Source organism: Globicephala melas, chromosome 17 (assembly GCF_963455315.2).
Source record: "Globicephala melas chromosome 17, mGloMel1.2, whole genome shotgun sequence".
Lineage (NCBI taxonomy): Eukaryota > Metazoa > Chordata > Mammalia > Artiodactyla > Delphinidae > Globicephala > Globicephala melas.
Genome location: NC_083330.1, coordinates 78,972,868 through 78,998,816, shown reverse-complemented (window position 1 = coordinate 78,998,816; position 25,949 = coordinate 78,972,868). Strand labels below are relative to the sequence as shown.

The 25,949-nt window shown below is 65.0% G+C and overlaps 3 protein-coding genes across 7 annotated transcripts; 2 read left to right on the top strand and 1 right to left on the bottom strand.

The window, feature by feature from the left end:
- Positions 1-120: 120 nt before the first annotated feature.
- PYCR3 (pyrroline-5-carboxylate reductase 3) lies at positions 121-6,221 on the top strand. The gene is made up of 6 exons (XM_030876240.2): positions 121-270; positions 1,802-1,866; positions 2,315-2,494; positions 2,819-3,031; positions 3,360-3,452; positions 3,646-6,221. The coding sequence occupies exons 1-6, from the start codon at positions 171-173 to the stop codon at positions 3,826-3,828; spliced, it is 834 nt and encodes a 277-aa protein (XP_030732100.1). The 5' UTR covers positions 121-170; the 3' UTR covers positions 3,829-6,221.
- Positions 5,129-10,111, bottom strand: TIGD5 (tigger transposable element derived 5). The gene has a single exon (XM_030876188.2). It carries the CDS (start codon positions 10,109-10,111, stop codon positions 8,183-8,185), a length of 1,929 nt encoding a protein of 642 aa, XP_030732048.2. The 3' UTR covers positions 5,129-8,182.
- A 395-nt stretch (positions 10,112-10,506) lies between these two features.
- On the top strand, positions 10,507-25,037 carry EEF1D (eukaryotic translation elongation factor 1 delta). 5 transcript variants are annotated; one of them, XM_060287253.2, is made up of 10 exons: positions 10,526-10,647; positions 14,311-14,324; positions 16,737-17,818; positions 19,702-19,822; positions 20,216-20,287; positions 23,827-23,926; positions 24,005-24,105; positions 24,260-24,478; positions 24,621-24,815; positions 24,940-25,037. In XM_060287253.2, exons 3-10 carry the CDS (start codon positions 16,737-16,739, stop codon positions 24,976-24,978), a joined length of 1,929 nt encoding a protein of 642 aa, XP_060143236.1. In that variant the 5' UTR covers positions 10,526-10,647; positions 14,311-14,324; the 3' UTR covers positions 24,979-25,037. The 5 variants fall into 5 exon arrangements, with proteins under 5 accessions (XP_030731957.2, XP_060143236.1, XP_060143235.1 ...); XM_060287252.2 differs by lacking the exon at positions 10,526-10,647 and adding an exon at positions 10,844-13,125; XM_060287254.2 differs by lacking the exon at positions 10,526-10,647 and adding an exon at positions 14,057-14,158.
- The last annotated feature ends 912 nt before the right edge of the window (positions 25,038-25,949 follow it).

Below are 25,949 nucleotides of genomic sequence, written 5' to 3'. Positions count from 1 at the left end.
GAGCTGCGAAGGGGTGAGCCCAATTGCTAGCGATCGATAGAGCGTGGAGCCCGCGGGAGGGGGCGGAGCGTGAGGTCTCGGCAGCCAATGGACGAGGGCAGGTGCTGGGCGGTGTAGCCCATTGGCGGCGCTGAGGGCGCGGGCGGGGCGCGGCGCGGGGCGGTGGCGAGATGGCGGCGGCGGTTGCGGCGGAGTCTGGCCCGAGGCGCGTGGGCTTCGTGGGCGCCGGCCGCATGGCGGAGGCCATCGCGCAGGGCCTCATCCAAGCAGGTGGGGCGCGTGGGGTCCCGGGCCCGCGGGCTAGAGGGCGTCCGACACCGGCCTGTGTGGGAGGGACGGGCTTACCTCTCCGTAGCTCACCTGCCCCGCGGAGCCCCGGGCAGCACGGGGCCCTCCGCGCAGGGGCCCCAGGGTGGGGCTGGCCGGCGGGCGTGGGCCAGGGCCGCGCGCGGACCCTGTGCCTCCGGTCTCTGCTTCCTCTGGGAGCGCGGCTGGAGGGGATGTGGTGGAGAGGCTCAGCGCCGGCCGTCCCCACGTCCGAGTTGAGATGTGCTGTGAGTGCACAGAATAAAATATACGCCGAATTTGGAAGATTTATCATCCAAACAAAAAATAACGTATCTTAGTAACTTTTAATATTGATTAGGTGTTGGAAGAGTGACATTTTGGCTACCTTGAGTTAAATAAAATGTACTACAATTCACCCGTTTCTTCCTACTTGTTTAATAAGACTACTAGAAAATGTGAAGTTACGTGTGTGGCTCGAGCGATACTTCTCTTGGACAGCCCTAGCTTAGAGCGCGGGATCTCCTGCCGACGTCCTAACCTCGTGCCTCGGTCGAGCTGCCTGACCGCTCTGAGCCTCCGACTCTTCTTTCTGTTTGTTCGCCGGCTGCACCCCTGGTGTCCGGCACTGTGCACATTTGGGGCCACATCATTCTCCATTCTTCACATTGTAGGCTCTTTAGCCCCTTGCCTGGCTTCTCCCCACTAGGTGTTAGTGACACCCCCAGTTGTGACAGCCAAAATGTCTCCAGACACTGTCAATGTCCCCGGGGGGGGGGCAAAATCATCCTCGGTCGAGCACCACTTATAGCAGGGATGGAGGTTCCACAGTATTTAGAAACCTTTATATGTAGATATGGACTGGTTTTCTGCCTTCAGCCATATGTCAAGGTCTAGAAAGGTCAAAATCATCAGAAAACAGTTTACTGCAAGTCTCAGGTGTTTTAAACCTGTAAAACCTGGAGTATCACCTGCCTCCCCTGCTGCACGGAGTCCCACAGTGCTGCCACCGTCTCTGGAGGCCGTGGGGTGCACTTCTGCCTTCCTGCTAGACTTCACAGAAATCTCATCTGTAGACGATTTCTACCAAACGGGCACTGAGCCTCTGCTTGGATGTCCCCGTACAGATGCACCCCCCCTCCGGAGGAAGCTCATCCCCCACCCCAGCCTCCCTACCCACCATGCCCCCTCCCCAGCCTAACCGTTCCCGGAGGCAGGGGTCCCTGGGATCTGTGTCCTCACGAGACAAGGCAAGCTCCCGGCCCCTGTGTCCGGCAGGGCGTCTGGCCTCAGCAGCAGCAGCAGGTGGGCAGCGATGACTGCTGAGTAGAATCAAGTGAAGCTGGTTGCCTGGTCCCAGCCGAGTGGAGCGGCCCCGCCAAGCACCTGGCTTCTTGGAGAGGCTCCGCGTGGCCCAGGTGTGGCTGAGACCTGCTGTAAGGGGCCTGCCAGGCTGGCTTCTCCCCGCGCCACATCCTCACTGACACCTCCTACCCGCCTTTGCCTTTCCTTCCAGGAAAAGTGGAAGCTCAGCACGTGCTGGCCAGCGCACCGACGGACAGGAACCTCTGCCGCTTCCGGGTGAGCCGGGCAGCTCCTCTGAGTGGAGGCTTCCCAGGGCTCAGATGGCTCTTGGCTCCTTGGGGCCAGGGAAGTGCTGCTTACTTAGCTAAAGTTTTGAGACGGGCTGGGCTGGGCTGGGGAAGGGAAGGTCAAAGGCCAGAAGGAAAGTCAAGGTTGTGGGGGGCCCGGGTGGGGTAAAGGGGTGTGCGTGTGCGTGTGCATGCTGGACGGGCGGGAATGTCACGGGCACTCACTGGGATCAGAGAGCTCGAGGAGGTGCTGACACCAGGGCCATCTGAGGTTGGATCCTGAGCGAGAACGGGTGGTCTGGGCGCGTCATGGGCATTAGTTTAGGGCCATTTGCAATGGGGGGCCCGTGGGATTGCAGGGTGGGCTCCGGCAGGGAGGGCCGTGGTCTGGGAGGATGCCCGCTGACGTGGGCCTGGTCCCGGCAACCCTGCTGTAGGCCCTGGGCTGCCAGACCAGCCACTCCAACCGGGAGGTGCTGCAGAGCTGCTCGCTCGTCTTCTTTGCCACCAAGCCCCACATCCTGCCGGCTGTCCTGGTGGAGGTGGCTCCTGTGGTCACCGCTGAGCACATCTTGGTGTCTGTGGCTGCTGGGGTCTCCCTGAGCACCCTGGAGGAGGTGAGTGGCCTGTCGGGGTGCAGTGGGGGCTGAGGCTCTGACCCCAGGGTGGGCTCTGCTGGCCTCCCACCCCTGCCATCCCAGCCCGGCTGCAGCCTGGGTCCAGCCCTTCCAGAAACCAGGATGGGTGGGTTGGGGGGCAGACAGCCTCTCAGCCGGCCTGCACAGGCGGCCAGGTGGCTAGGGGGCTGGGGTTAGGGCTCCTCCCACCTGGGGTTAGGGCACCACGCCCGGGAAGTAGCGGGGAGCCTGCTCTGGCCCGGCGTGTGCCTGCCCGGCAGCCTGATCCCACAGCCGCCCTGATCGCAGCCTCTCTCCCGCCAGCTGCTGCCCCCGATGGCGCGAGTGCTGCGGGTCTCGCCCAACCTGCCCTGCGTGGTCCAGGAGGGGGCCATGGTGATGGCACGGGGCCGCCATGCTGGCAGTGGCGAGGCCGGGCTCCTGCGGACCCTGCTGGAGGCCTGCGGGCAGTGCGAGGAGGTGCCCGAGGCCCAGGTGGACGTCCACACTGGCCTCAGCGGCAGCGGTGTGGCCTTTGTGAGTGTCGTCTGGTCCCCGCACCCCAACCCCTGCCCTCACAGGCCGGCCCTCCCTCGGCAAAGTGGGGCCTTGTGGAGCCCCCCCGACAGCCCCTGGCCCCATGGCTCCCCGGCTGGGTCCGCAGCTCCCCGTGTGCGCCACCCACCCCCTGTTATCTGTGCCTTCCTGGGCCTTTGAGGCCGGCCCCTTGGCAGACCCCTGGGCTCTGGCCTCGGCTCTGGTGGCTGGTGTGCAGGACCTTGTTCCTGAGGGTCCCCAGCCTTTTCCAGGCTGGGTTCTGTGTCCAAGGGAGTGCTGGCTTTGTCCCCGCCCCCCGCTGCTACAGGTGTGTGCCTTCTCGGAGGCCTTGGCCGAAGGAGCCATCAAGATGGGCATGCCCAGTGGCCTGGCCCACCGCATTGCCGCCCAGACCCTGCTGGTGAGACCCTGCTGCCCGGTCCTGGGGGAGCGTGTGGAAGGGGAGGGGGCAGCACGCCTCCTGGGAGCTGTGGGAAGGGAGAGGGCAGGCCTGAGCAGCCTGGGCTGAGACGGGGCGGCGGGGGTGGGGGTGGGGCTGAGCCGAGGAGGGGCTGCTGGCCTCCCCCGAGTCACCCCAATGCCACTTTCCCCAGGGCACGGCCAAGATGCTTCTGCAGAAGGGGCAGCACCCGGCTCAGCTGCGGACTGACGTGTGCACGCCCGGCGGCACCACTATCTATGGGCTCCACGCGCTGGAGCAGGGCGCGCTGCGGGCGGCGGCCATGAGCGCTGTGGAGGCTGCCACCTGCCGGGCCCGGGAACTCAGCAGGAAGTAGGGCGCAGGCACTGGGTGCAGGCCGTGGCCACCCCCCAGCCCCTTCCCGAGGACTCGGGTTCTCTCCAGCCTGCAGGCCAGTGGGGGAGCTGCTTGAGGTGTGGGAGGCTGGGTGGAGAACAGGTCCTGGCCAGCGGGGATCACAGCGGGCTGTGGGCCCCTCTCCAGACCCTGAGCTCGCGGCCAGCGGCAGGTGGAGCTGGTCCTGATGACCCTTCCTTGGGTCAAGGGTCCTGGAGGGTCCCATGGCCTGGCCTCTGACTGCAGGATTTGGTTCTTAGCATGTCTGTGAAAGGACCAACAGGCCAGGAAAGCCAGCAACTTAGGGCCCTAAGCAAGGACGAGGTGCCTCTGGGTGCGGGGCAGACTACCTGCAGCCCAAGGCTCACAGGGGCCTCCCCACCCCACATGGGCCCTAGTGCTGGAGCCCCTTCCTTCCACCCGCCAGCTGTGAGGCTCGCGGCAAAGTGATCCCCGGGCTGTGAACAGGGCTTACACGGCAGCCTGCCCCTCACTGCCCGCACAGCGCTGAGCCCCCACCACTCCAGCCTTCATGGGCGGCTGGCCCTCAGCCAGCGACTGTCCGTCTGACCCTGGCCCTTCCACCTGCTAGAAGGCTCAGCCTGAGTCCATTTCGGCGCCTTTTCTTTCACTTTTGAACCGCGGCTGTCCTCTAGCACGGAGCAAGCAATATTTAACTGGAGGCTGGTCAAACCCAATGCCAAGTGCCTGGAAGCACGTCTCTGGCAAGGCCCAGGATACTGGCCCAGACTCGGAGCTGTGGGTGTAGGTGGTCTGGGCACAGGGCTTCCCATCACGCGAGAGCTCTGCAAGGGTAGGCTCCCCCTGCCCCCGCCCAGCCCTCCAACCTCACCCTCAGCTGTACGTCCATGGGTCCCCGCCACGTATCTTCCAACAGAATCCCTGAGGACCAGGCAGGGCTCGGCTTGGGGAGTGGAAGATGCACCTCTGCCCAGCCCTGCCCTTAGGCGGTCACCTCCTGAATGTGAGGTGCCCGGTGAGCCCAGCTGGTGATGGCCCGTGACAGGAAATGCCAGTTGAAGAGGGCCTGACCCAAGAACGGCAGCTTGGGGTGGGGGCGGGCAGGGTTGCAGCCCAGTCACTGGCCGGCCAAGTCCCTTCACCTTATACTGCGAAGCTAAAATTACTTTTCTCAGAAGCTGCTGGATGTGAACTTTTTTCATCAACGTTGTCCCTTTCCTGTACCCTCCCCACTTTTTCAAATCAGGTGTTCTGGATCCAAGCACTAGACAGTTACACAAATAAGACTAGAACAGGGATCATGTGACGCTGGCGCATCCAGCCTTTATTAGAAAGCGTGCTGGGCCTATCTGGCCGGCGACCTCTGCTGTCAGTGAGGTTGGCTGTGAAAGGGTCCCTCGACAGGGCAAGCACCCTTGCCCCCGGGGCTCTTGGGCCAGCAGGCTGGGGGTCCCAGGAGGCCCGAGCCCCTGCTGGAGGGTGCCCCATTCCTCTCACCCCGCGCTCCCGTGCTCCAGCTGTCACCTGGGGGCTCATTCCCAAGCGTGAGGCCCCTCGGGCAAGCTTGGCCTCACACGGGTTGCCTCTGATGCTGCAGCCTGGTCTTGCCCTCCCAGCCCCCAGCTGGGCTGGCTTCAGCAGAAGCCACAAGCTCCCCTTTCCACCCGCAGTGCTTTCCTGCTGTGCCTACCACCAAGCCCACGGGGCCAGCCCTGACAGTGACTGACCAGGGGCTGCTTTTTGGAATCAGTGATCTTTACCGCCTTGAGGATTTGTCAGAGGGCTGTGAACAGGATGGGGAGAGCATGGTGGCTGTGTCCCTGAGCACCTCCCAGGCCACAGGGGTCCCACACCCTCACAAGAGACGTGTAATCCTTGAGGGCAAGAAACCCAGTCTCCAGCATGGTGCCCAGCACTCTGCAGGTAGGGCTGCTGAAGGAGTTCAGGCAGCAACTAAGACCCCTCCCTCTGCCATCAACCGCCTTATCCTCAGCACAAACCGGGGAGCGGCTTAGATGCCCCGGGCCCAGCAGGTGTCGGCAGTGAGGCCTCACCCATTCTGCAGAGAAAAGCTGGCGTCTCCCACAGGAAGACTCTGCCCTGTGGTTCACAGTGAGGTGAGCCCAGGGAGGTGGGTGACCTCGTGCCAGAGCTGCGATGGGGCCCGGGGTCACAAGGATCATTGCTGGGGCTGCGTTTGGGGCCAGAGCCACCCTCTTCGTGTGCAGGGCCCGGTGGCACCAGTGCCCCCATTCTAGAGAGGACACCTTCGGAGGTCCTTGGGCGAGGTAGTCCCCAGCCCAGCAAAGCGAAGCGGCTCCCAGACCCACCCTTGATGGGCCCCCTAACTCTTCAAGGCCCCAGGCCAGCCCGCGCTGTGCCTCGTTTCCACGCTGCCCATCCAGGGCCTTGGAGACCGGGCAGAGCCACCTCCTGGGGTGCAGCCTTGGTTCTCCAGAGGGGACGAGGCTGGAGCCACATGAGAGGAGGTGGGAGGTCCTGTCCTGCTAGCCGGTTCTCAATGCCAACTGCAGTCCCCCTGCCCAGGCTCTGGGGTACAAGAGGATTAAAGGCTGAGACAGGAAACTTGGCAAGAGGGGCAGTGCTGCTGATGCTACCAGAGGCCACCCTCGCCCGGTGCCCACCTGGGCTCTGAGGTCTGTCTCTCCACAGGACCCTATAGGCGGGCAGGGCAGAGGACCTGCTGGCCATCGTGACCAGGAGCTCCCGGCCTGGGTCCCCGGGTCGCCACCAGCTGGAGAGGCAGGTGGTGTAACATGCGAGACATCCTGAAGCCCCGTGCAGCTGCTTGGTTAGACCCAGGGCCAGCGGAGACCGCCAGAGGCTCCTGCAGGTGTGCAGGCTTGACACAGATGGAAGTGGAGGTGCCAGGTGGGCCCCAGCAGTTGCGGCTGGAGGCTGCTGCCTGGGCCTGGCTAGCCAAGCCTCCCTTCTCTTGTTTCCAAATCCTACATACTGTCCCTCAGCTTTCAGATTTGACATACACATACATATGTGGTTTTTTTTGGGGGGGGGTTCCAAGGAACAGTTTATGTCCTTGCTCTGGGGGTGCCCAGCCGTCCTACCGCCGGGCACAGCCCTCCCATCCCACAAACACAGCACCTGTCTGGGGCCTCTGCAGTCTCAGACCACCAGGAGGATGGGGCAGGTGAGGATGAGGGCAGAGCGCTGAGGCAGGCAGCACCTCAAATCCGGCCCCACTGCCCCTCACAAGAGCTCTGGGTATCTGTGCAGGGCAGCCTCTGGGAGGCCGGGTGGGTATCTCTCGGCCTCAGGCCACCAGCAGGATCCTGAATCCAGAGCTGGACAGTTACAGAGCCCTTACCTTCTCCTTACAAACGGTGCCATCTAGGAGCCCAGTTGATGGGGCCATGGGAAGCAGCCCCTCAGCCACGCCTTGGGCAGCGCCAGGCACGGGAGAGAAACCTGAGGGCAGGCTGGGCAGGGGAGCCTTGGAGGGGAGCTAAGGCACTGAGGGTTGTCCTGGCATGGCCGTCAGTGCCCCAGGGCTGCTCCGGGGAAACGGGATGGCTCTGGGCTCTGGGGCTGGACAAAGTGGCCTGTGGCTGGTGGGGGCACAGGGCGCTGGCCCGGCCACTGGTCTGTCACCAGGGCCCAGGTCTAGTGCTCGCCAACCCCACGGAACAAGAGAGCTGTTCAGAATGTTTTCTTAAGGAAAGTTAAAAATCCGAGTGGAACAGAAACCTACAGCCCTCGCTGCACCCAGAACCTTGGGAGGCCCCGCGTGCCGGGCACCATCCTCCCTTCCAGCCCACGGAGCCCTCCACCCCGGGTCCCTGAAGCGTATCTGTTAAAGACAGACTTAACGCGCTAAAAACAAAACGAGTGGTGTGCTTCCCATTGAGACGACCAACCGAATGGCTGCGGTCGGGAGGGATGGGAGCGCCGGGCCCTCGTCCGGTACAAGTGCTGGGCGGTGTGGACAGGAACATGGCTGGAGGCCTCAGCCCCACAGGGGCCAGGGTGGGAGCACAGCCACCTGCTCTCTGATAAGTGCTGTGGTGTGTGTGCCAGGCCTGCACGAGAGGGCACCTGGCTAAGACCGCAGACCCCACGTGCGCGCCTGCCCAGGGAGGGGAAGCAGGCGCCCGCGGCCTCTGTTCTGTTCCCACATGAAACGCGGGCACCAGTGGAGGGGACGGCCCTTCACCAACAGAGCTCCTCTGAGCCAGGCTCGGCTGGGATCCCTGCAACCCCGAGCGAGGGGGGGAGGCCACCCCAGGGGAGGGGAGGAGAGATGGGGAGGCTGTGTGTATCCCCTCCAAGTGCCGCAGGAGAAAGGCCACTGGGGGCTGCTCGGACTGGCCTGGTCACACCCCATCATCAGGGACTGCAGGAGAGGGCCCGATGCCCCCCAGCCTCCGGGCCATGCTGATCAGGGAGCGAAGCTGCACCAGCTTCAGCGGCCCTACCTCCCGGGGGTCCCGGCTCTCCAGCCATCGCAGAGCTGTCTCCAGGCCCCGCACGGCCTCCCCAGCGGAGGGCACGGCGGCCTCCTCCTCCTCCTCTCCTCCCGCTGCGACAGAGGGCAAGCTGGCTGGGGGCGGAGGGGCCCCAGGGACCAGCACGGGAGGCCGGCTGGGGCCTGGGTCCTCTCTGCAGCCGTCGGGCAGCCCCCCGTCATCGTCCAGGTGCAGCCACTCGGCCACCTCCTCGGGCGCCAGCCGCTTGTAGGCCAGGGCTGCCAGGTGCGTGAGGTCGCTAAGCACCCTGCTGCGCTCCGCGGCCTCCTCGGCTTGGCCAGCTGGCTGCCCAGCGCACTCCTCCGCCGGCCGGGGCTCGAAGGCAGCCCGCAAGCCCAAAAGCCAGCAGCGCTCGATGCTGCCTGCCTGCACCAGGTCCCAGGAGAGGCCGGCCAGGTAGAGCATGTCCTTGAGCATGAAGCTGCGCATGAAGTCCAGCGGGGACCCCCCGGCGCAGGACACGGCCAACCGCAGCAGCTCCCGCTTGTACAGCTGCTTGAAGGCGGCCACCACCCCCTGCTCCAGTGGGGCCGGGATGTGTGCCCGGCTGCTGCCCTTGGACAGGAACAGCACCCGCACCGCCCCGTCGGGGGTCTGCAGCTCCTCCGGAGGGCCCAGGGGCTCAGGCCGGCACCTCCTGGGGGTCTCCTCGCTCTCCTCCAGCGTGGGCATCCTGGCCGCAGGGCTGGGGCAGGGCGGGTGGGCGACCAGCAGCACAGCCTTCTGCTGCAGGCAGCTGCGGCGCAGGTAGCGCCTGACGCCCGGGACGAACTCCTCGAAGAACCAGCCGCGCAGCAGCGGGCGGCTGAGCCAGGCGTCGGGGCTGTAGCGGTAGGAGGCGGGGAACTTGTCCTGGTTGTGGTGGCGCAGGCTGGGTGGGTCCGGCAACTGCCCGATGACCAGCGGCTTCAGCTTGTGGCTGCCGGTCAGGTTGGCGGCCAGCAGCACCGTCACCCGGTCGCCCCGCCAGCGACGGCCACAGCCCCCCGCGCCCAGGGGCGCGGCCTGCTCCGGAAGCAGCTTCCAGTAGAGGCCGGTGACGTTGGCGTTGTAGATCTGCTCGTCGCCGTAGCCGCCCTCGGCGGGGGCAGGGGAATTCAGGGCGCGGTCGGGCAGGGGGCCGGTGCGGGTGAGCTGCGCGGGCTCCTGCTTGACCGGCAGGCCGGGCGCGGGGCCGGCGGCTGGGGGCTCGGCCTCGCCGTAGATGCGCTGGCTGGAGATGCCGTGGCGCTTCTGCCAGCGCCAGAACCAGCCGTGGCTGGCCTTGAAGGTGCACTCGGGCCCGTAGATCTGGCGCGCGAAGGCCTCGGCCTGCGCTTGGATGAGCGGCCCCGACAGCGGCACGCCGTGCTGGCGCAGCGCCAGGAACCACGAGTAGACGGCGCGGTCGATCTCCTCCTCGTTGGCTAGCCGCATCTTCTTGCGCTGCGTGCCCACCTCGCCGCCCAGCTGCTCCAGGAACCAGCGCAGCTTGGGCTCGTCCTTGAGCCAGCCGCGCAGCGTGCCGCCGGGCACGCCGAAGTCGCGGCACACGCTGGCCTGCCGCTCGCCGCCCTTGACGCGCTCGATGGCCTGCAGCTTGTCCTTGATGGAGTAGGCCTTGCGGAAGGCCATCTTCACAGCCACGCGGGGCCGCGGCCCGGGCGCGGGGGGCGGTGGCCGCGCGGCGGCGACCGGGGCGGGCGCGGGGGGCCGCGGCGACTGCGTGGGGCGCCCGGGCGGGGGGCGGCGGCCGCGGCGCGGGGCCGGGCCGGCCGGGAGTCCCGCGGGGTACATGGTTGCTGCTGCGGCTGCGGCGGCAGCGGCAGCGGGGGCGCGGGAACCGGGGCCATACGCCCGCCCGGCCGGCCGCGCTGGGCGGGCGCTGGGGGCGGGACCGGCCGGGCCCTCCCCTTTGTCTCGCCCGCTCGGCGCGCGCAGGCGCGTTGGCCCCGCGCGGCCCCACCCCGCGCTGCACGTCACCCGGCACGTGCCGGCCGGTCTGCTCCGCCCGGGCCCGCCGAGTCCACCGGAGCTGCAGCGGAGGGGGGCGGGAGCCGGCGGCGCTGTGCCCGGCGGGTTGCTCCAGCTCCTCCGGGAAAGGGCGAGCCTCGCGGGGGTCTCCCACTGTCTTCTGTCCACGCGCGGGGAAAGTCGCGCGGAAGGCCCAGGCAGCGCAGCGGGCCGTGCGCGCGGGCCGCGTCCCCCGCGTCCCGGCGCGTGGTAGAGCCCGCTGCTTCACTTCCCGTGCGCGGCCAGCGCGGCCCTCCCTTTTCTTTGCCGTCGCGCGCCGCCGATCCCTCAACGTTGGTCGCCGCGTCCTTGGCTGGCGTGTGAGTACCTAGGGTTGCGCCGCCAGGCCCTGGGGCCCGGGGAAGGGACGGCCCGCGCTGCGCCGGCAGGGACTTGGTTGGAGAGCCGCCGGCAGGCCGGCTCCGGGGCGCGGGGCCGGATGCGGGCTCGCGGCCGCGCAGAGGGGCGGAGCCCGCGGGCCACGTGCCGGCCGGACCCCTGCGGCTGCCCCGGCGGGAGGGCGGCTGCGGGAATGTCGGGGCCGCGCTGGTCTCCGCCCCGGTGGGTGACAAGGATGTTTGCCCACCTGTGACCCGGGCCTGTAGTCCCCCCGTTTCTTTGTCGACGTTTGTGGAGCACCTCCTTCATGTCGGCTCTGGGCTTGAGGGACAGGCACGGACCCAGTCTTCGTGGAACCTGGAGACTCATGAACTCGGGGAAGAATAAGGATGTGATTGCTGGGTGACTGAAATACAGTGTTCTCTGAGAGGGATGGAGGGTCTGGATTTGGATAAGGTGATCCGGGCAGGAGGCGATGTCGAAGCCACTCTGAAGGGGAGGAGGATACCTTCCTGAAAAGTGGGCACTTTCAGTGGAACGAAGAAGGGAAAGCCTTGTCCTGGAGCCAGGGGGGTGGCATGGGGCGGGGACCAGCACGACAGGGTTTTCAGAGTGAAGGGCCACCCTGGAGCAAGAGAGCTGTTTGTGTGGCTGGACTTTGGGGTGGTCCCTGCTTGTCGCGAGAGCAGATTGACTCTGACAAGTAACTGGTGAGGGAGTAGGTCTGGCCTGGGTCGGGGAAGGACCCGGTGTTGCCTCAGAAGCAGCTCTGACACCCCTAGCTCCTAGGGAGCCCTCAACCATAAGTGGGTTGAGCCCCACCGCCGTGCTTAGCTCCAGACGTAGGGGTTCCCTGAGAAAGCTTGGCACAGACTCCGAGGAGCAGGTGCCCTGTGCCGCCTCTGCGGGGCAGTCGGGCCTGGGCCCTGTGCCAGTGCCGGGGTGCCCTGCAGCTCTCCATCTCCTCACCTTGGAGCGCGGCTGCTGTGCCTTCCCCTAGAGGAGCCTGGGGGGCAAACACGCTTGACCAGTGTTTTTGTGGATGAAGGTTTCTTGAAGGTGATCCTAAATAGGCGGCCACAAAGAACGTCCCCGGTGCGTCGCGCTCTGGTGTCAGCTTTTCAAGGGCTGCAGGCAGGAAATGCCGGCACGAGCCCTGGCCCTGTGGCCCTGTTTGAAGATGGCACGTGTGACTTTGAAGTGGGGGGCAGTGTGACATTTGTGTGAAGGACAGGCGTCAGAATGAGACACGGAGTCCCAGATTCTCACCTCGCCGACCCCGAGCCTCAGTTTACCCCACTCCCGTCTCCCAGCGGTGTGAGGTGTCAGGTGTACTCAGAATGGTTGAGGAGGCGCGTGCAGTGCTGGAGCCGCCCGAGGGAAGGGGGCGCAGGCACCTGGCGGTCAGGGTAGATAGACCAGGGCACCACAGACTGGGATAGAAATAGAACCGACGGCCATGGCATTGTAGCACAAATGTCATGCAGCTGGCTGGGCCTCAGGTGGGGTGACTTGGGCAGCCGCAGTGTGAGTGCTGAGTCTTGGGGTGCAGGGGCCCCCCTCCACGCCAGCAGGACAGGTTGGCATTTTTGAGTGGGGCCGGACTGTCCAGGAGTCAGAGGTGGGGAAGCTTCTGAGTAGGAACTGGGGGCTGTGGAGTTCGCCTCTAAAGAAAATCAGAGGGCAGCCCTCTCGTGCAGTTGCCCCACTGCTGGCTCGTTCTCATCGGCTGAAGCGTGCTGAGTGCTCGCCGCGTTCTCTTGGACACTGCACGCGTGGAAGCTCTGTTGTGCAGCACTGGTCCAGGCCGCGCCAGCCAGGGGCCCCATCTCCGCACACCGCACACCGATTCCCACTTCCTGTGGAAGGGGGGCAGAGAGCTGTGACCTCTGGGTGGATGACCTGGGAGCCCCTGCCTGTGTGTGACTGCGATGGGGTCACATGGGCACCTGGTTACCTGAGACCGTTTGGAGGATGAGAACGAGGTGTGGAGGATGGAGCCGGGGGAGGGGGCAACCCTCACCCCTCCCAGAAACCTTCCCCGTTCACCCAGCCTCACGGGGACCTCTTGGCGGATTGGTGGGCACCGCTCTGCCAGGCCACGTCCTCACCTTCAGGAGCCTCCAGCCAGGAGTATCCTGGCCAGGGAGTGCTGCCAGGTTCCCTGTACTGGCACTGCAAGAACTGCCCTCCTAGCTGAGCAGAGGCTGAGAAGGACTCCGCAGCCCCCAGAGTCCCTCAGCACAGCCAGGAGTGCTGATTCGCACTGACGCTGGGCTGGGGGAGTTGCAGAGGAAGAGCTGCTCGCTGCCTTCGCCCCAGATCCTGGTGGCTGGGTGGGCCGTGATCCCTCCAGGGCCTCCCACGCCTCAGTGCCCCCTCTTATGGGAGTGGTCTTGACATGCTTTATGCCCCAGGGCTGGTCCTTAGTGGCAGGCGGCTTGCTCTTGGCCCTGCAGGTGAGGAGTACAGGGTGGGACTGCTTCCTCTGCGTCCTGGCTCTGCCCCCTGTGTGCTCCAGTGTTGCGGGGGGCGGGGGGGGGGGGTGGAGGCCCGACTGCTCCTGTAGGACGCCCGGCCCCTAGCCGAGAGTTCTGTGCTTCCCTGGTGGCGTTCTCGCGGGAAAGTGTTCAGGCTCAGAGTGGTTCTTCTACTGGGAGAGGTGGGCCCCTGCCTCTGACGTCGGGGGCTGTGCCGGCTGTCCTGGGGCCTCATCCTCCAGCAGCCCTGGGGGTGCTCTTGGCCCCATCCTGGCACTGGCTTTACCAGGCAGCCCTCAGCTGTCTGTGGTCGCCTCCCCAGGTGACAGCGCTCCTGTGTGGTGTCTCTGGGGAGTCCTCCTCCCGCCAGAGCCTTGCCACACGAAGCCCCTATGGTGGGTGTCTGCGGAGAGCCTGCCTGGGACCTCCGTGCACGCCTGCCTCCTGCCTGCTAGCCTCTCTGTTCGCCCCGCAGGACGCCTCGCGCACCCTGTCCCGGGGTGACTTGATGCTGGCGCGCTGGCCGCGGTGTGGGGGAGACGGGAGGCCAGGGGCCTGGGTGGCAGGGCTGACTGGGTCCTCAGCCCCTTGGTGGCACCTCTTGTGGATTCAGGGCTGGGCACCCCGTCTGTCCTCTCGTGCACCCTCCGGTGCCGGCCTGCGGGGACGGCACACCCTGCCCACCTGGCCTCTCGCCCCCATAGTGGCCCTGCTGAGGGAGAGGCCTGTCCGGCGTGGGCACTGGGGCTGGGTGGCCGCCAAGACCTTCTGCCAGGTCCTTGTCGTCCTACACGTGGTCCAGCGGTCTGGACCCAGTGGCGGTGCGGGGCTGGGGCGAGCCACGTGGGCAGCGGGGCACTCGAGGTGCTGGCTCACCTCCCCAGGTTGGCTCAGCTCAGCGAGGAGCTCAGATGGGGCCTCCCAGGGCTGCCTGGCTCCGGCTAACAGGAAGCCCAGCATCTGCGCATTTCGAGTGATGAAGGAGCAGCGGCCGCCCCCTGGGATTTTGGTGGTGGGTCTTGGCTCCGGTGCTCGCCTTTGTTCCCCAGCAAACTCGCCTCCACGCCGCCTCACCGAGCAGCTTCTGAGAAGGCCCCCCAGCCTGCTCGGGCCGCCCTGTCTGACTGCCTCTAACTCTGCTGCTTTCTCTTCATGCTGTCCTAGGAGATCAAAGCGAAGTAAGTACTCGCCCGTCCCAGGCTCCTGTGTCCCCTTCACCCGAGCCAGGGGACCCCCAGCCCAGCCCTCACCACGCCCGGCGAGTCCTGACACCTCTGGGGCCAGGCTGCCGGCCTCGGTTTCCTTGTCTGGACCTGTTGGGTGTGGCCTCAGCACCTTCCTGGGCTGAGCCAGTTCCTGCCCCGGCAGTAGGGTGGGCAGCTTCCACACCTCTGGGCAGGGCAGGGTGCCGCTGCCCCAGCCAGCCCCTGGTCTCAGGCCCTGTCCCTTGCTCACGGGCATCTTGAGAGGGGGCTTCCCCTCCCCCGAACTGTGACCCTTAGAGCTCTGAGCAGAGCCTGGTTTGATGTCAGGAGCCGAGGACAGCGTTTAGGCCACTAGGTTCACGTAGGGCTTCCGCACTGGGGGGTCAGCCTGGTGGGCAGGGCTGAAGGGGCCAGACCAGCCCTGACCCGCGCTGCGCTGCTTTGGTGAGGGTCCGCCAGAGAGGTCAGAGGGCAGACAAGCCCAGCCTGGTAGGCCTGCAGCCCTCGGTTACAGTGAGTGATGTCACAGTGCCCCGCCTCCTGGGCATGGGCTCCCGCCCCCCAGCACTGCCTCTGCAGTCAGCCTGGCCTTGGTAAGTGCTGCTGGCCCCGGGGAGGGAGGCTCAAGGGGGTGGCCAGGGACCTCTCTGAGCCTGGGCCTCCGCCCCTGCATCGGGTGCTGTGAGAGACCCCGGCGAGCCCCTCAGAGCACAAAGGGCAGTCTCCCTGAAGTCCCAGGTCGGTCGGGACTTGGCCCACACGCCCCGGGGTGATTGGAATTGGGTTTTGGTTTTGGTCGGGGGGCTGTAGACCCTGCGGTGAGTGGCAGGAAGGGTTTGCTGTCCCGGGGTGAAAGTCTGCCCCCTCGGGGGGCCTCCTCCCTGGGGTGAGGGCCCAGCAGGTCTGCCCTCGCTTAGGCTTCACCAGGTGACCTCGCAGCAGCAGGAGACACTGGGGCCATCCTGAGAGCAAGCTGCTTAGCCCCAGGCAGTCGGCCTGGTGCTTCTGCTTCTGGGCGGGCACAGGGTCCAGAGTAGGGTCTCAGGGGAGGAGTCCCTGTGCTAGTCAAGGCCGTCCTCTAGAACAGGCCAGCCAGGTGTGAGCTCGGGGACCCCTAGGTGCACCCTAAGAGCAGACTGGCCTCCAGGGCTTTCTGGGCTTGAGCTGCTTCTAGCCGGAGGCTGCGGTGGCCCAGGCCCCTTGGTTCTGCTGAATAGGGTCTGCTGTAGAATTCTGGGCTGCCCAGCAATGGGGCTAGCCTTTACGGGGCACCATGCCCGGGAGCAGAATGGGGGGCCCTGTGCCAGCGGCAGGGCCGAGACCATCACCTCGAGGCTGTTTGCGCACGCCCTGTGGCCCAGCAGCCCTCAGTCTTGCACGGGGGCAGCAGGTGACGAGGGCTACTCTGAGCTCAGGCTTCTGGACAGAGGCTTATCCAGTAGCCACAGTGGCAGGTGTGCGGAGCCCCTTACACCAAAAGGCGCTGGAGTGCAGGGAGGATCTCGCGTCCTAGGACAGGACTCGGAGGTTCCCACATGGTTCCTTTAGTTTAGGTGCACCCACGGGTGTGAGTTGATTGTCTCCTGGTCAGGAGGCATCGGCCGCTGACCAAGGAACCTGATTCTTAACTGCCAGAGCCACTGCCTTCCTTCCCTTTTAGACACTCACTCCCTGGCATCTCCCCTGATGTGGCCTCGCAGGGGTGGGTGCTCCACCCTCTGTTCCCAGGTGCCCCTTAGCTAAGATCTTCTAGCTTCCCTTGGAACATGCACTGCTCAGGATGGCGGTGTGGCCGTGCAGGTGGGGGACTCAGATCAGGCAGAATGTGCCAGGAGCGGGGCCGTCCTCTGAGACCACCAAGTGCACTTCTATAAAACAGAAGCCCGAGTGCCTCAGGGAGGTGGCCAGGCTTAGCAAAAACGCAGGACGTCCAGTTAAAGTTTCAGATGAACAGCGGCTAACTTTTCAGAATAAGTGAGGCTCTAATGTTTCACGGGACACACTTGTTCTAAAACTCATTTGCTGTTGACGTAAAAGTTGAATTAGCTGAGCGCGTCCTGTGTTTATTTGGCCGCTGTTCTTGGGGTTCACCGAAGAGGTTTCTGTAGCCAAAGAGGTTTGGAAAGTGTTCTCTGGGCCCCCTTGGAGAGCCTGGGTGCATGTTGGATGAGAAAAGGCAAGTTTTGCGGTTAGGAGGATACACACGTGCAACCACACCACGCATTACGTGCTCGTGCGTGTTTACTGCTTCCCCAGCTCCCCGTGCATGCTGCCCCGGGGCACCCCATCCGGGCGGCCGAGCAGGGAGGGGCGGGGGTGCCGTCTGCCCACGGCCCACGGTGTTGCAACTGCCCTTTGTGCTTGCTTTTTAACGCTGCGTGGAAGATGAGCGGGAAGGCCTCCTGTGCCCTGGAGACGGTCTGGGAAGACAAGCAGAAGTACGGGGAAGCTGAGCGGCGCTTCTACGAGCACGAGGCCATGAGAGCCGCCGCCCAGCAGCTCCCGGCCGAGGCACTGGCAGTGAACGGGCCGGGCCGGGAGGATGAGGCCGAGGAGGCGGGCGCCCCCAACGGCAGCGGCAGCAGCGAGCCCGGCAAGAGCCACAATGGGAAGAAGCCGTTGCAGAAGCCGAGGAAGCGCTCCCCGAGGGGCTGGCTCAGCCAGGGGGACCTGGCCCTCGTGGGCCTCTCAGCCGACCACGTCTGGCTGGACAAGCCGCTGTTCGACCAGGCGGAGAGCTCGTACCACCAGAGGCTGGCAGATGCGGCCGCCCAGGCAGCCCGGCCTCCCGCCCTGGCCCCTGGGGCCCTCTGCGCCCTCGGAAGCCAGGTGGCCTGCCACCACGTGACCTGGGGCGTCTGGGTCAACAAGTCTTCCTTTGACCAGGCTGAGCGGGCGTTCGTGGAGTGGTCTCAGGCCTTGCTGCTGGCTGCGGAGGGGAGCGGCGGGCAGGGGGCTCCCGACACGGGCCAGTGGGCGGCCGCCCCCGACCTGCACCTCATCCGCCAGCCCAGCCCGCCAGCCAACGGCCAGCCCCCACTGGGCAGCCTGCAGGCGCTGGTGCGGGAGGTGTGGCTGGAGAAGCCCCGCTACGACGCGGCCGAGAGGGTCTTCTACGAGGCCCTGTTTGACGGCCACCCCCCTGGGAAGGTGCGCTTGCAGGAGCGAGCCGGTCAGGCTGAGGGCGCCCGGCGCGGCCGCAGAGACCGGCGGGGCCGCAACGCCGTGGGAAGCCGGCGGCTCGGGCCGCGGCGGGTGGACGGGGAGGCCTCCTCTGCCCTGCCCTACCGGTACTTCCTGCACAAGGATGCCGAGGCCCCCTGGCTCAGCAAGCCGGCCTACGACAGCGCAGAGTGCCGCCACCACGCCGCCGAGGCCCTGCGCACGGCCTGGCGCCTTGAAGCTCCGTCCCTGGTTCACCGACCCAGCGCCCGGTCTGGCCCTTCCATGTCCAGCCTGAGACCCAAGTAGGGAAAACGTGCCAGGCGGGTGCCTGGGCTTCCTCGGGCCGGGCTGGGTGGCCGGCGTGCTCCCTTCCCTGCCCCCACCCCTGGCGGGGCTCCTCCCAAGACTCCTGGACCGGCTGAGTTGGAAGCTGGCTCGGGTCGGGCTGGGATAGCTATCTGCCCCTGGGGCATTGCAGCCTCTGGGGTCACCCCCACCAAGTTGGTGGAGGGAAGGGGTCCACGTGGGCCTGAATCTGTCTTGCGCAAGGTTTCCCCTTTGGCCAGGCAACTTCCAGCTTCTCCCCTGACTCATGGGACAGGGGAGCGATGAAGGCTCCCGGCCCCCAAGCCCCACTGGGCCGCTTGCCGACCCATCCTGCTGTCTCCCCCATCTCCTTGTCCAGAACCACCTGAGGTGAGGTGGGCGTCTCAGGTGCTCTAGCACGCGGCCGGTCCAGCGGCCTGAGTCTGGAAGACACCCACTGGATGAGGCCAACTTGCCTTCAGCCTGTGGACCCAGGGGTCTGGCCCCCAGAGCGGTTTATGCAGTGCCAGCTGGTCGCTGGAGGCCAGAGCCTGGCCATGGAAGGGATCCCTTAGCCCACTGGGCTCAGGCAGGAGGGCAGAGACCGTTGGACTCAGGGCAGACTGGGGGCCCCCCAGTGGGGAGAGGCCCTGGGCCGCAGGCCGGGCCAGAGGGGGCGTGGAGGGGCCTCCCTGGACCCCAGACTCCCGGCAGGAGCCCCTCGGCTCCTCGGTGGGGTTGGATGTGCTGCTTTGACGGGATCCTGGCCTTGGTGCGAGGGGCAGGGTGTGGGGCCCACCGCCGGGGGGAGGGGGGCGTTCCCCATCAGGCAGTACGTGTGCGTGCGGGGTGGCGTGGAACTGAAACTGTTCAGTGATGCCTCTTCGAGCTGGGGTGGAGGAGAGTTACAGGGCTCAACCTCCCTTGTCACGGGGGTACACTTGGTGAGGTCCAGTGATGGCCTGGGATCCTCAGCAAAGAGAATTGGTGAGGTTGGGTCCTTTTCTGTTGCACTTGGTGAGGGACAGGGCGGTTCTGAGTCAGCAGACTTTGTCATCTGTGAGAATTCGGGCTCTGGGCCCAGGTCCGTGGCAGCTCCCCCGCCTTGCCGAGTAGTGAGAAAGCAGCAGACTGCAGACGTGCCAATACAGCGATTTGCAAAAACGGACAGTGGCGGGATCTGGCTCACAGGCCGGCGTTTGCCAGGCCCTGGTCTACAGCAGCAGTTCTCAAACTTGCTGGTCTTGTGATGCTAAGAGAGCTTTTGTTTTGTTTATTAATTTTTCCTATATTAGTAATTAAATGCAGAAGCACTTATTTGTTGAAAAATAATAACAAGCTTGTTACACGTTAATGACGTTTACGCAAGAAATAACTTTTCTGTAACAAAAAAGGTCAGTGAACTAAGTGGCCTTGTTTTACATTTTTGCGAGTCTTGTGTCTGGCTTAATAGGAGGCAGCTGGATTCTTAAACCTGCTTGTGCATTATCTGTTGGTGTATATTGTCCGACAAATCCAGCCTTGAACAGTTGTGTGATTGGAAAGGGGAGGACCTTGGGGACCCCCAGAGGTTCCTGGCCATGCTTTGAGAGCCACTGGTCTTGGGGACTGGCCTGGGGGCCACCCGCCTTAGCACTGAAGGAAGCCCACGTGGTGTGGGGGAGGGGCTCGCAGGCTTGCTGTGGTCCGTGCTGAGACCCTCTGGTGCTCTGCCCTGGGCCCTGGAGCCCTTGTTACCCAAGGACCGGGACGGCCTGCCCTGTACCCTCGGGGTCCGGGCTGTTGGAAGGGGCGCTTGTGCAAGCCAGCCCTGGGGTCTGCGAGGAGGTGCCCCCTCCTCCCGGCCAGGCTGTCTTAGTCTCTCCTCCCCTCTCAACAGGAAAATGGCCACAAACTTTATAGTGCACGAGAAGATCTGGTTTGACAAGTTCAAATATGACGATGCAGAAAGGAAATTCTACGAGCAGATGAACGGGCCCGTGGCCGGCTCCTCACGCCAGGTAGGGGCTGCTGCGCTTGGGGTCTCGGGGTGTCTGTGCCAGCACAGCGGGACACGCACGTTGGCCCATGTGGCGCTGCTGCAGGTGCTGGGGTTGGTTCTTCGGAGGGCGGCTGGCCGGCTCCCGAGGAGCTGGAGCTGTTCTCGTGTCACATGTGGGCAGGGCGCTCACAGCGTCTCTAGGTGCCCATCAGGACCTGCGACACGTGGCCCGGCTGGGCTTGCAGGCCACGTGCGCCTCAGGCCCTGTCGTCAGGGCCACAGGAGTCCATCCTCTTCCGTCCGCAGGCCCGTGAGCTTTTGTTTTGTGCAGGGCTTTCCTGCTCTCTCCACAGGAGGCTGCCTTTTTAATTTTTTTTAAATGAAAGCGTTGTTCTTTCTGCACCATCTGCAGGAGAACGGCGCCAGCGTGATCCTCCGTGACATCGCGAGAGCCAGAGAAAACATCCAGAAGTCCCTGGCCGGGGTGAGTACCGCCCTCGTGGCAAACGGCGTGCCCGGCGCTTCCCCCGGTGCTGCTGATGACGTCGCCCCTTGGAGCAAAGTCAGGGTGCGGCGTGCAGCGCTGTGTTCCCACACGGCCAGAGGAGACGTCCTTCCTCTCGCTCCTTGCTGGGATTGCTGGCGGTCACCCGGGACTCCCCGCCTTGCCACGGCTGCTCCTGTGGTACCAGGCCTGAGGCCTTCTCCTTCCTGCTCGCTCCCTGCTCCGAGAGTGTGAGGGGCTGGCGCGTGCTGCGCTTCCTCCCTTCCCTCTTAGGCGTGGCCCTCCTCTGTGAGATGGGTTCACAGGGTGTGCCGAGTCCCAAGGCATAGAGTCACCACGATCTTGAATTTGAGGCCCAGGAGGGGCCCTGCAGCCCACCTCGGGCTCAAGGTCCCACGTGAGATCAGGAGAGGGAAACGGTCATGTCCAGTGTGTCCCTGGCCTGGCCGGGGAGTGTGTCCCTCGCAGTGGCAGCCCTGCTGCTCCACCTTCCTTCTCAGAGGATTGTCTGGGCTACAGAGTGGTGTCCCAGCCTCGAGGGCCAAGTGTCAGCAGAGCTGTGTTCCTTCTGGAGACTCCAGGAGAGAATCCATTTTCTTGCTTTTTCTACCTTTCAGAAAGCTGCCCACATCCCTCGGCCTATGGCTTCTAGCCAGCAGCGTCACGAGCTTTGACATCTATTTCTGTCACGTTTCTTTCTCTCTCCTGCTTCTCTCTTATGTGGACCTTTGCAATGACACTGGGCCCACCTGGGTCATCCAGGGTAACCTCCCCACGTCCAGATCCTCAGCCTCGTCACATCTGCAAAGTCCCTTTGGCCACGTGAGGTCATCTTTTCACAGGGTTGGGGTCATATTTGGGAACTTTCTGCCTGCCACAGCCGGCTCGGATATACTGGCTCCTGGCCATCAGCTGGGCGGCCCTGGGTGGGTGTCCCCCAGGAAGCGTTGCCACCACTGTCTGCCCAGCAGGCCCTGCTTTATACTTGGCCCCCACATGCTCCTGCCTTGCCTTCTGCCCATTAGCCCCAAATCCCACCTGCCACCCTCTGCTTGCCGGAGCAAGTTCAGGCCAGGCAGCCGCGGGATCGAGGTGGCGCAAGGTCTTCGCACCCAGGCCGGGCACGTCGGGCTCCAGTGCTCAGAAGGCTGCAGCCAGGGGCTCAGCAGCTCTGGGGCTGCGGCCCTGGAGATTCTTAGGCTGTGAGAACTCTTCCCCCACCGGGCCTCAGGGCCCTGGCTGTTGGGGTCAGCTTTGGGGTCCCGGTCTTCAGGGAATTCACCTGAGCAGCTGTTAGGGCTTGGGGACTGGTCTGCCTAGGTTGCTGTAATGATGGAGCAGCACAGACCAGGTGACCGAAACAACAGAAATTTATCTTCTGACGATCAGGAGGTTCAAAGTCCAGGATCAGGGTGTGGGTGGGGTTGGTTTCTCTTTGGTAGATGGCTGTTTTCTTCCTGTGTTTTCTCTGTCCAAATTTTTTCACACGAGGACACCAGTCATTGGATTAGGGCCACCCTAATAATGTCATTGTGACTGATTACCAGTGTGAAGACCCCATTTTCAAATAATCTCCCACTCTGGGGCCCTGGCGGCAGGGGCTTCCACGTGAACTTCAGAGGAACATCATTCAGCTGCCGGCGGCCCCGGGAAGGGTGCTGTGGCCCAGCCCCATGCTTGGGTTTGGGTAGAGTGGGGCTCAGCAGACACTGGGGTTCCAGAGGTTCCTGGGGACTGCACGTGGTGCCAGGCACAGGGCTGGAGGCCGGGATGGAGGCTTCTGGATTCGGAACCTTGGTACGGCACCGCCCCCGAGGCCACCAGGTGGCTGCCTGCGGCCTGCTGTTGGGAGCTCAGACTGGACTGGGTAGCCTGGGCCTGCCTCACTGAGCGCCCTGGCTTCCTTCTCAGTCCCGGTGGGCAGGGTGGGCCCAGGGCCTAGACACCGTGGAGTGGCCTGGTGCTTTCTGGGCCGAGCGGTGGTGACCCCATGGCCCCTAACAGCCTGGTCTCTCCCCTGCCACTTTGTCTTGGCCTTGCAGCAGGTGGGGCCTTGCCCGCCCGGAGCCTGCAGCCTCGGGACCCGTCCACAGTTGGTCCTCACTTGGTGGTGGTGCCGGGCCTGTGTCGGGAGGTCCCCGGGGCCAGGCAGCAGGCACAGCAGGGCAAAGGCTTGAGGTTCCAGCCTGCCTTGAGCCACCGGGACCTGGTTCATTTGCTTAGCGGGCACAGATCAACGGGGAGAGACGGCCTTGGGGAAGCCTGCTGAGAGGGGGTGGGGCCTGAGAGTGCAGGTTGGCGGGGGCTGGCGGGGCTTCGTGGGGAACAGCTGGTCCTGGATTTCATCCCTGTGCCACGGAAGCCGTGGGACCTTCTTGGTGGGAATGGCCCGGGAGCTGAGCCGTGGGAAGTAGGCTGGAGAGGAGGTCGCGTGCCGGTGGTGGTGGCTGGGACTCGGCGGGGTGGCCAGCTGTGGGCGGAGGGCTGCCACTTACTAGCCGGAGTAGGAGATGGGGCGGACACTTGGGTTGGTCTGAGGAGGGCGGTGGCGTGCGCAGAGCCCATCTGGTCCTGGGGGCTGGTCAGTGCTCCTTCTGCAGCCACGCAGTGCCACTTGGCCAGCTCTGCTGGGAGTTCTGTGTAGTGGGAGCTGGTGGGTCTAGGAGACGGTGTCAGCTTAGCACTGCCCATGGGTCCCAGGGCAGGGAGCCAGGCATGTGTCAGCCTGTCCTCTCTGGAGACCTTCACCTTGGTAGTGCCCTGGGGGTGTGCAGACCAGGGGAGGAGGCCACCCCTGTGGCTTCCCTGTGGCTGCTTGGTGGGTGGGCCCCAGGCCTTTATCTTGACTGGACGTTGGAGGGGGCCAGCAGCCCTCTGGCAAGGGCAAGGTGCACTGAACCCCACCCTTGGAGCCACTGCAGTGGGGGGTAGGGGTGCTGAACGGCCTGCGTGCAGGCTCCTGGGGTGTAACTCGGGCCTGAGCTCCCTGGGCAGTGCCGCCTGGGTCAGATGACGGGGGCTCCCGGTCAGGGAGGAGCCAGAGGAGGCTGGTGGCCAGGCCAGGGTCCCTGGGTCACCCAGAGCTTTCAAAGGCAGGCAGGTGTGTGGCCCTGGCTGCTGCGGGGTGGCTGCCCCCAGTGCTGTCCCCTCCTGTGTCCAGCTCAAGGCTGTGTTGCCCGGTCCTCCCGAGCTGCTGGGTCTGGCTGCCCCTGGAGCTGAGTCCTTTGCTTCCTCCCACCCCCCAGGCAGTGGCAGCCATGGCTCAGCTCTGCGCCGCCCCCACGTTAGGGCCACCCTGGGGTCCTGCTTCGTGTCACGTGCTGGGCTGAGGATGCCACTGTGGCCTCAGCTTGCAGGGCTTCCTCTCCCCTCGCCTGGGTGGAGCATGGCCAGCGGACCCCATGGGGCTTGATGGGCTTCTCATCCAGCTTAGGGCTCTGCTTCAGTACGGCTGTGAATGGGGGGGACCCCAAGGAGCAGGCTAGGGTATGAGCCCTTCCTCTCCCCCTGCCTTGCAGAGCTCAGGCCCCGGGGCCCCCAGCGGGCCCAGCGGAGACCACAGTGAGCTGGTCATCCGGATTGCCAGCCTGGAAGTGGAGAACCAGAGCCTGCGAGGGGGTGAGGCCCTGGGCCTGACGGGCGGGGGGCCCCACCCCAGCACTTGCTGCCTGACCAGCATCCCCTTTGCCCCCGCAGTGGTGCAGGATCTGCAGCAGGCTGTCTCCCAGCTGGAGGCCCGGCTGAGCGCGCTAGAGAAGAGCTCGCCCGCCCACCGGGCCACAGCTCCGCAGACCCAGGTGAGGGCCCTTCCCCGCCGGGGACCCACACCTGGCGCTGAGGAGCGGGAGGCCGCGGGCGGCCCCCATGTGGGCTGTGGCCCAGGCAGCGGTGGAGGGCTGGAGGCCTGGTGTCCTGGCTGCACGGGCCCCAGTCTCCCCTCCTGTGTGGCAGCACGTGTCTCCCATGCGCCAAGTGGAGCCCCCCGCCAGGAAGGTGGCCACCGCCACAGAGGACGACGAGGACGACGACATTGACCTGTTCGGCAGCGACGAGGAGGAGGACCGGGAGGCGGCCCGGCTGCGGGAGGAGAGGCTGCGGCAGTACGCCGAGAAGAAGGCCGCAAAGCCTGCCCTGGTGGCCAAGTCTTCCATCCTCCTGGACGTCAAGCCTGTGAGTGGCTCGCCTCTGACCCTCCCCTCGCGGTGCCCTGTGGTCCTGGAGGGATCAGTGCCGGGCAGGGCAGGAGTAGACTCAGATTGTGTTGATGGCGGGAGCAGGCTCTGACCCAGCCCTCCTCCCCTCTCCTCCCCAGTGGGATGACGAGACGGACATGGCCCAGCTGGAGGCCTGCGTGCGCTCCATCCAGCTGGATGGGCTGACCTGGGGGGGCTCCAAGCTGGTGCCCGTGGGCTACGGCATCCACAAGCTACAGATCCAGTGTGTGGTGGAGGACGACAAGGTGGGCACGGACCTCCTGGAAGAGGAGATCACCAAGTTCGAGGAGCATGTGAGTGAGGGGCCCACACAGGGTAGGGGCCTGGGGTGTCCAAATGAGCCTCTGGCCAGGCACATGGGCGCTTGGGCCTTTGGGAAGCAGGGCCCCGTGTGACCACCAGCCTCCCTCTCCACAGGTGCAGAGCGTTGACATTGCTGCTTTCAACAAGATCTGAGCCCCGGCACTGGCCTGAGCGTGGGAAGCCTTGCAGCCAATAAAGACTGAGATTCCAGCCCTCTGGCTCCTGTCCTGGTTTGGGCCCTGCGGGGGGGCGCATTCAGTGAGCCGCACTCTGCCAGGCCCCCAGCCTCACACTGGGCGGGCATCTCACGCTCTGCTCCTGCACCAGTGGCCACTGCCCTTCTCCCCATTCCGGGTCTCTCCACAGCCCTCCTGTGGCCGTGTGGCCCACCCCTCTGCCCCTCCTGTTCCCTGACTCACTCACGTCTCAGTTGCAAGTGGGACGTCCAGGTCTACCTCTAACAGTGTACATTGTTTCCCTCACTGTGGGAGGCGTCCCAGCCTTCTGCCGTCTCCATTCTGCTTCTTTCGCTGAGCCGTCCCCATGGGTAGAGAAGTGACAGTCCAGAACCATCCAGGGAAGAGGCCCCAGCGGCCGTCCTGGCCCTGCTGTTGTGACTACAGTCACGTTGCCCCATCGGGGCTGGCCTGTTCAAAACCCTGCCGGGTAGCCGACCGTTTCTAGGAAGGAGGCTGGACTTCTTCCCTTAGCCCTGAGGCCCCTGCTGCCTGCTGGAGACCTGGGCCCTTGACAGATCCCATGACACACTGCCCTGTGGAACTGTGCCCACTGTCCTGCCTGGGCCCCCACCCCCCTCCCCAGTCTGGGCAGGACTTGTGTCACTAGTGGTTCTTGCCCTGGACCCAGCGTGGCTGGTGAGAAAGTGGGTTGTGGTTACTCTGGTCAGAGCTGGTGGCCTCAAAGGGCCCGCAGGAGTCATGTGGGATTTAGCGTGTGAGACCGAGAGCCTTCGGTGCCAGCTGGCGGTGGATGAGCCGCCCCCTCGTTCTGTCGGCACCGCGCTGCTACCCGAACAGCGTCGCGTGGGCCTTGCCCTGGTGTGGTGCCGGCCGCGAGCTGCCCTGCCCAGGCCTGGGGTGGCTTCTGGGCGGGCGAGGATGGAG

Bases quoted from the DNA above. Each gene is read 5' to 3' on its own strand.
- PYCR3 (XM_030876240.2), top strand. From the start codon at position 171: ATGGCGGCGGCGGTTGCGGCGGAGTCTGGCCCGAGGCGCGTGGGCTTC. The intron at 271-1,801 runs GTGGGGCGCGTG...CTTTCCTTCCAG, and splicing joins GCAGGGCCTCATCCAAGCAG to GAAAAGTGGAAGCTCAGCAC. The intron at 3,453-3,645 runs GTGAGACCCTGC...CACTTTCCCCAG, and splicing joins TTGCCGCCCAGACCCTGCTG to GGCACGGCCAAGATGCTTCT.
- TIGD5 (XM_030876188.2), bottom strand. From the start codon at position 10,111: ATGTACCCCGCGGGACTCCCGGCCGGCCCGGCCCCGCGCCGCGGCCGC.
- EEF1D (XM_060287252.2), top strand. From the start codon at position 13,068: ATGCTTTATGCCCCAGGGCTGGTCCTTAGTGGCAGGCGGCTTGCTCTT. The intron at 17,819-19,701 runs GTAGGGAAAACG...CCCTCTCAACAG, and splicing joins ATGTCCAGCCTGAGACCCAA to GAAAATGGCCACAAACTTTA. The intron at 20,288-23,826 runs GTGAGTACCGCC...CCTGCCTTGCAG, and splicing joins TCCAGAAGTCCCTGGCCGGG to AGCTCAGGCCCCGGGGCCCC.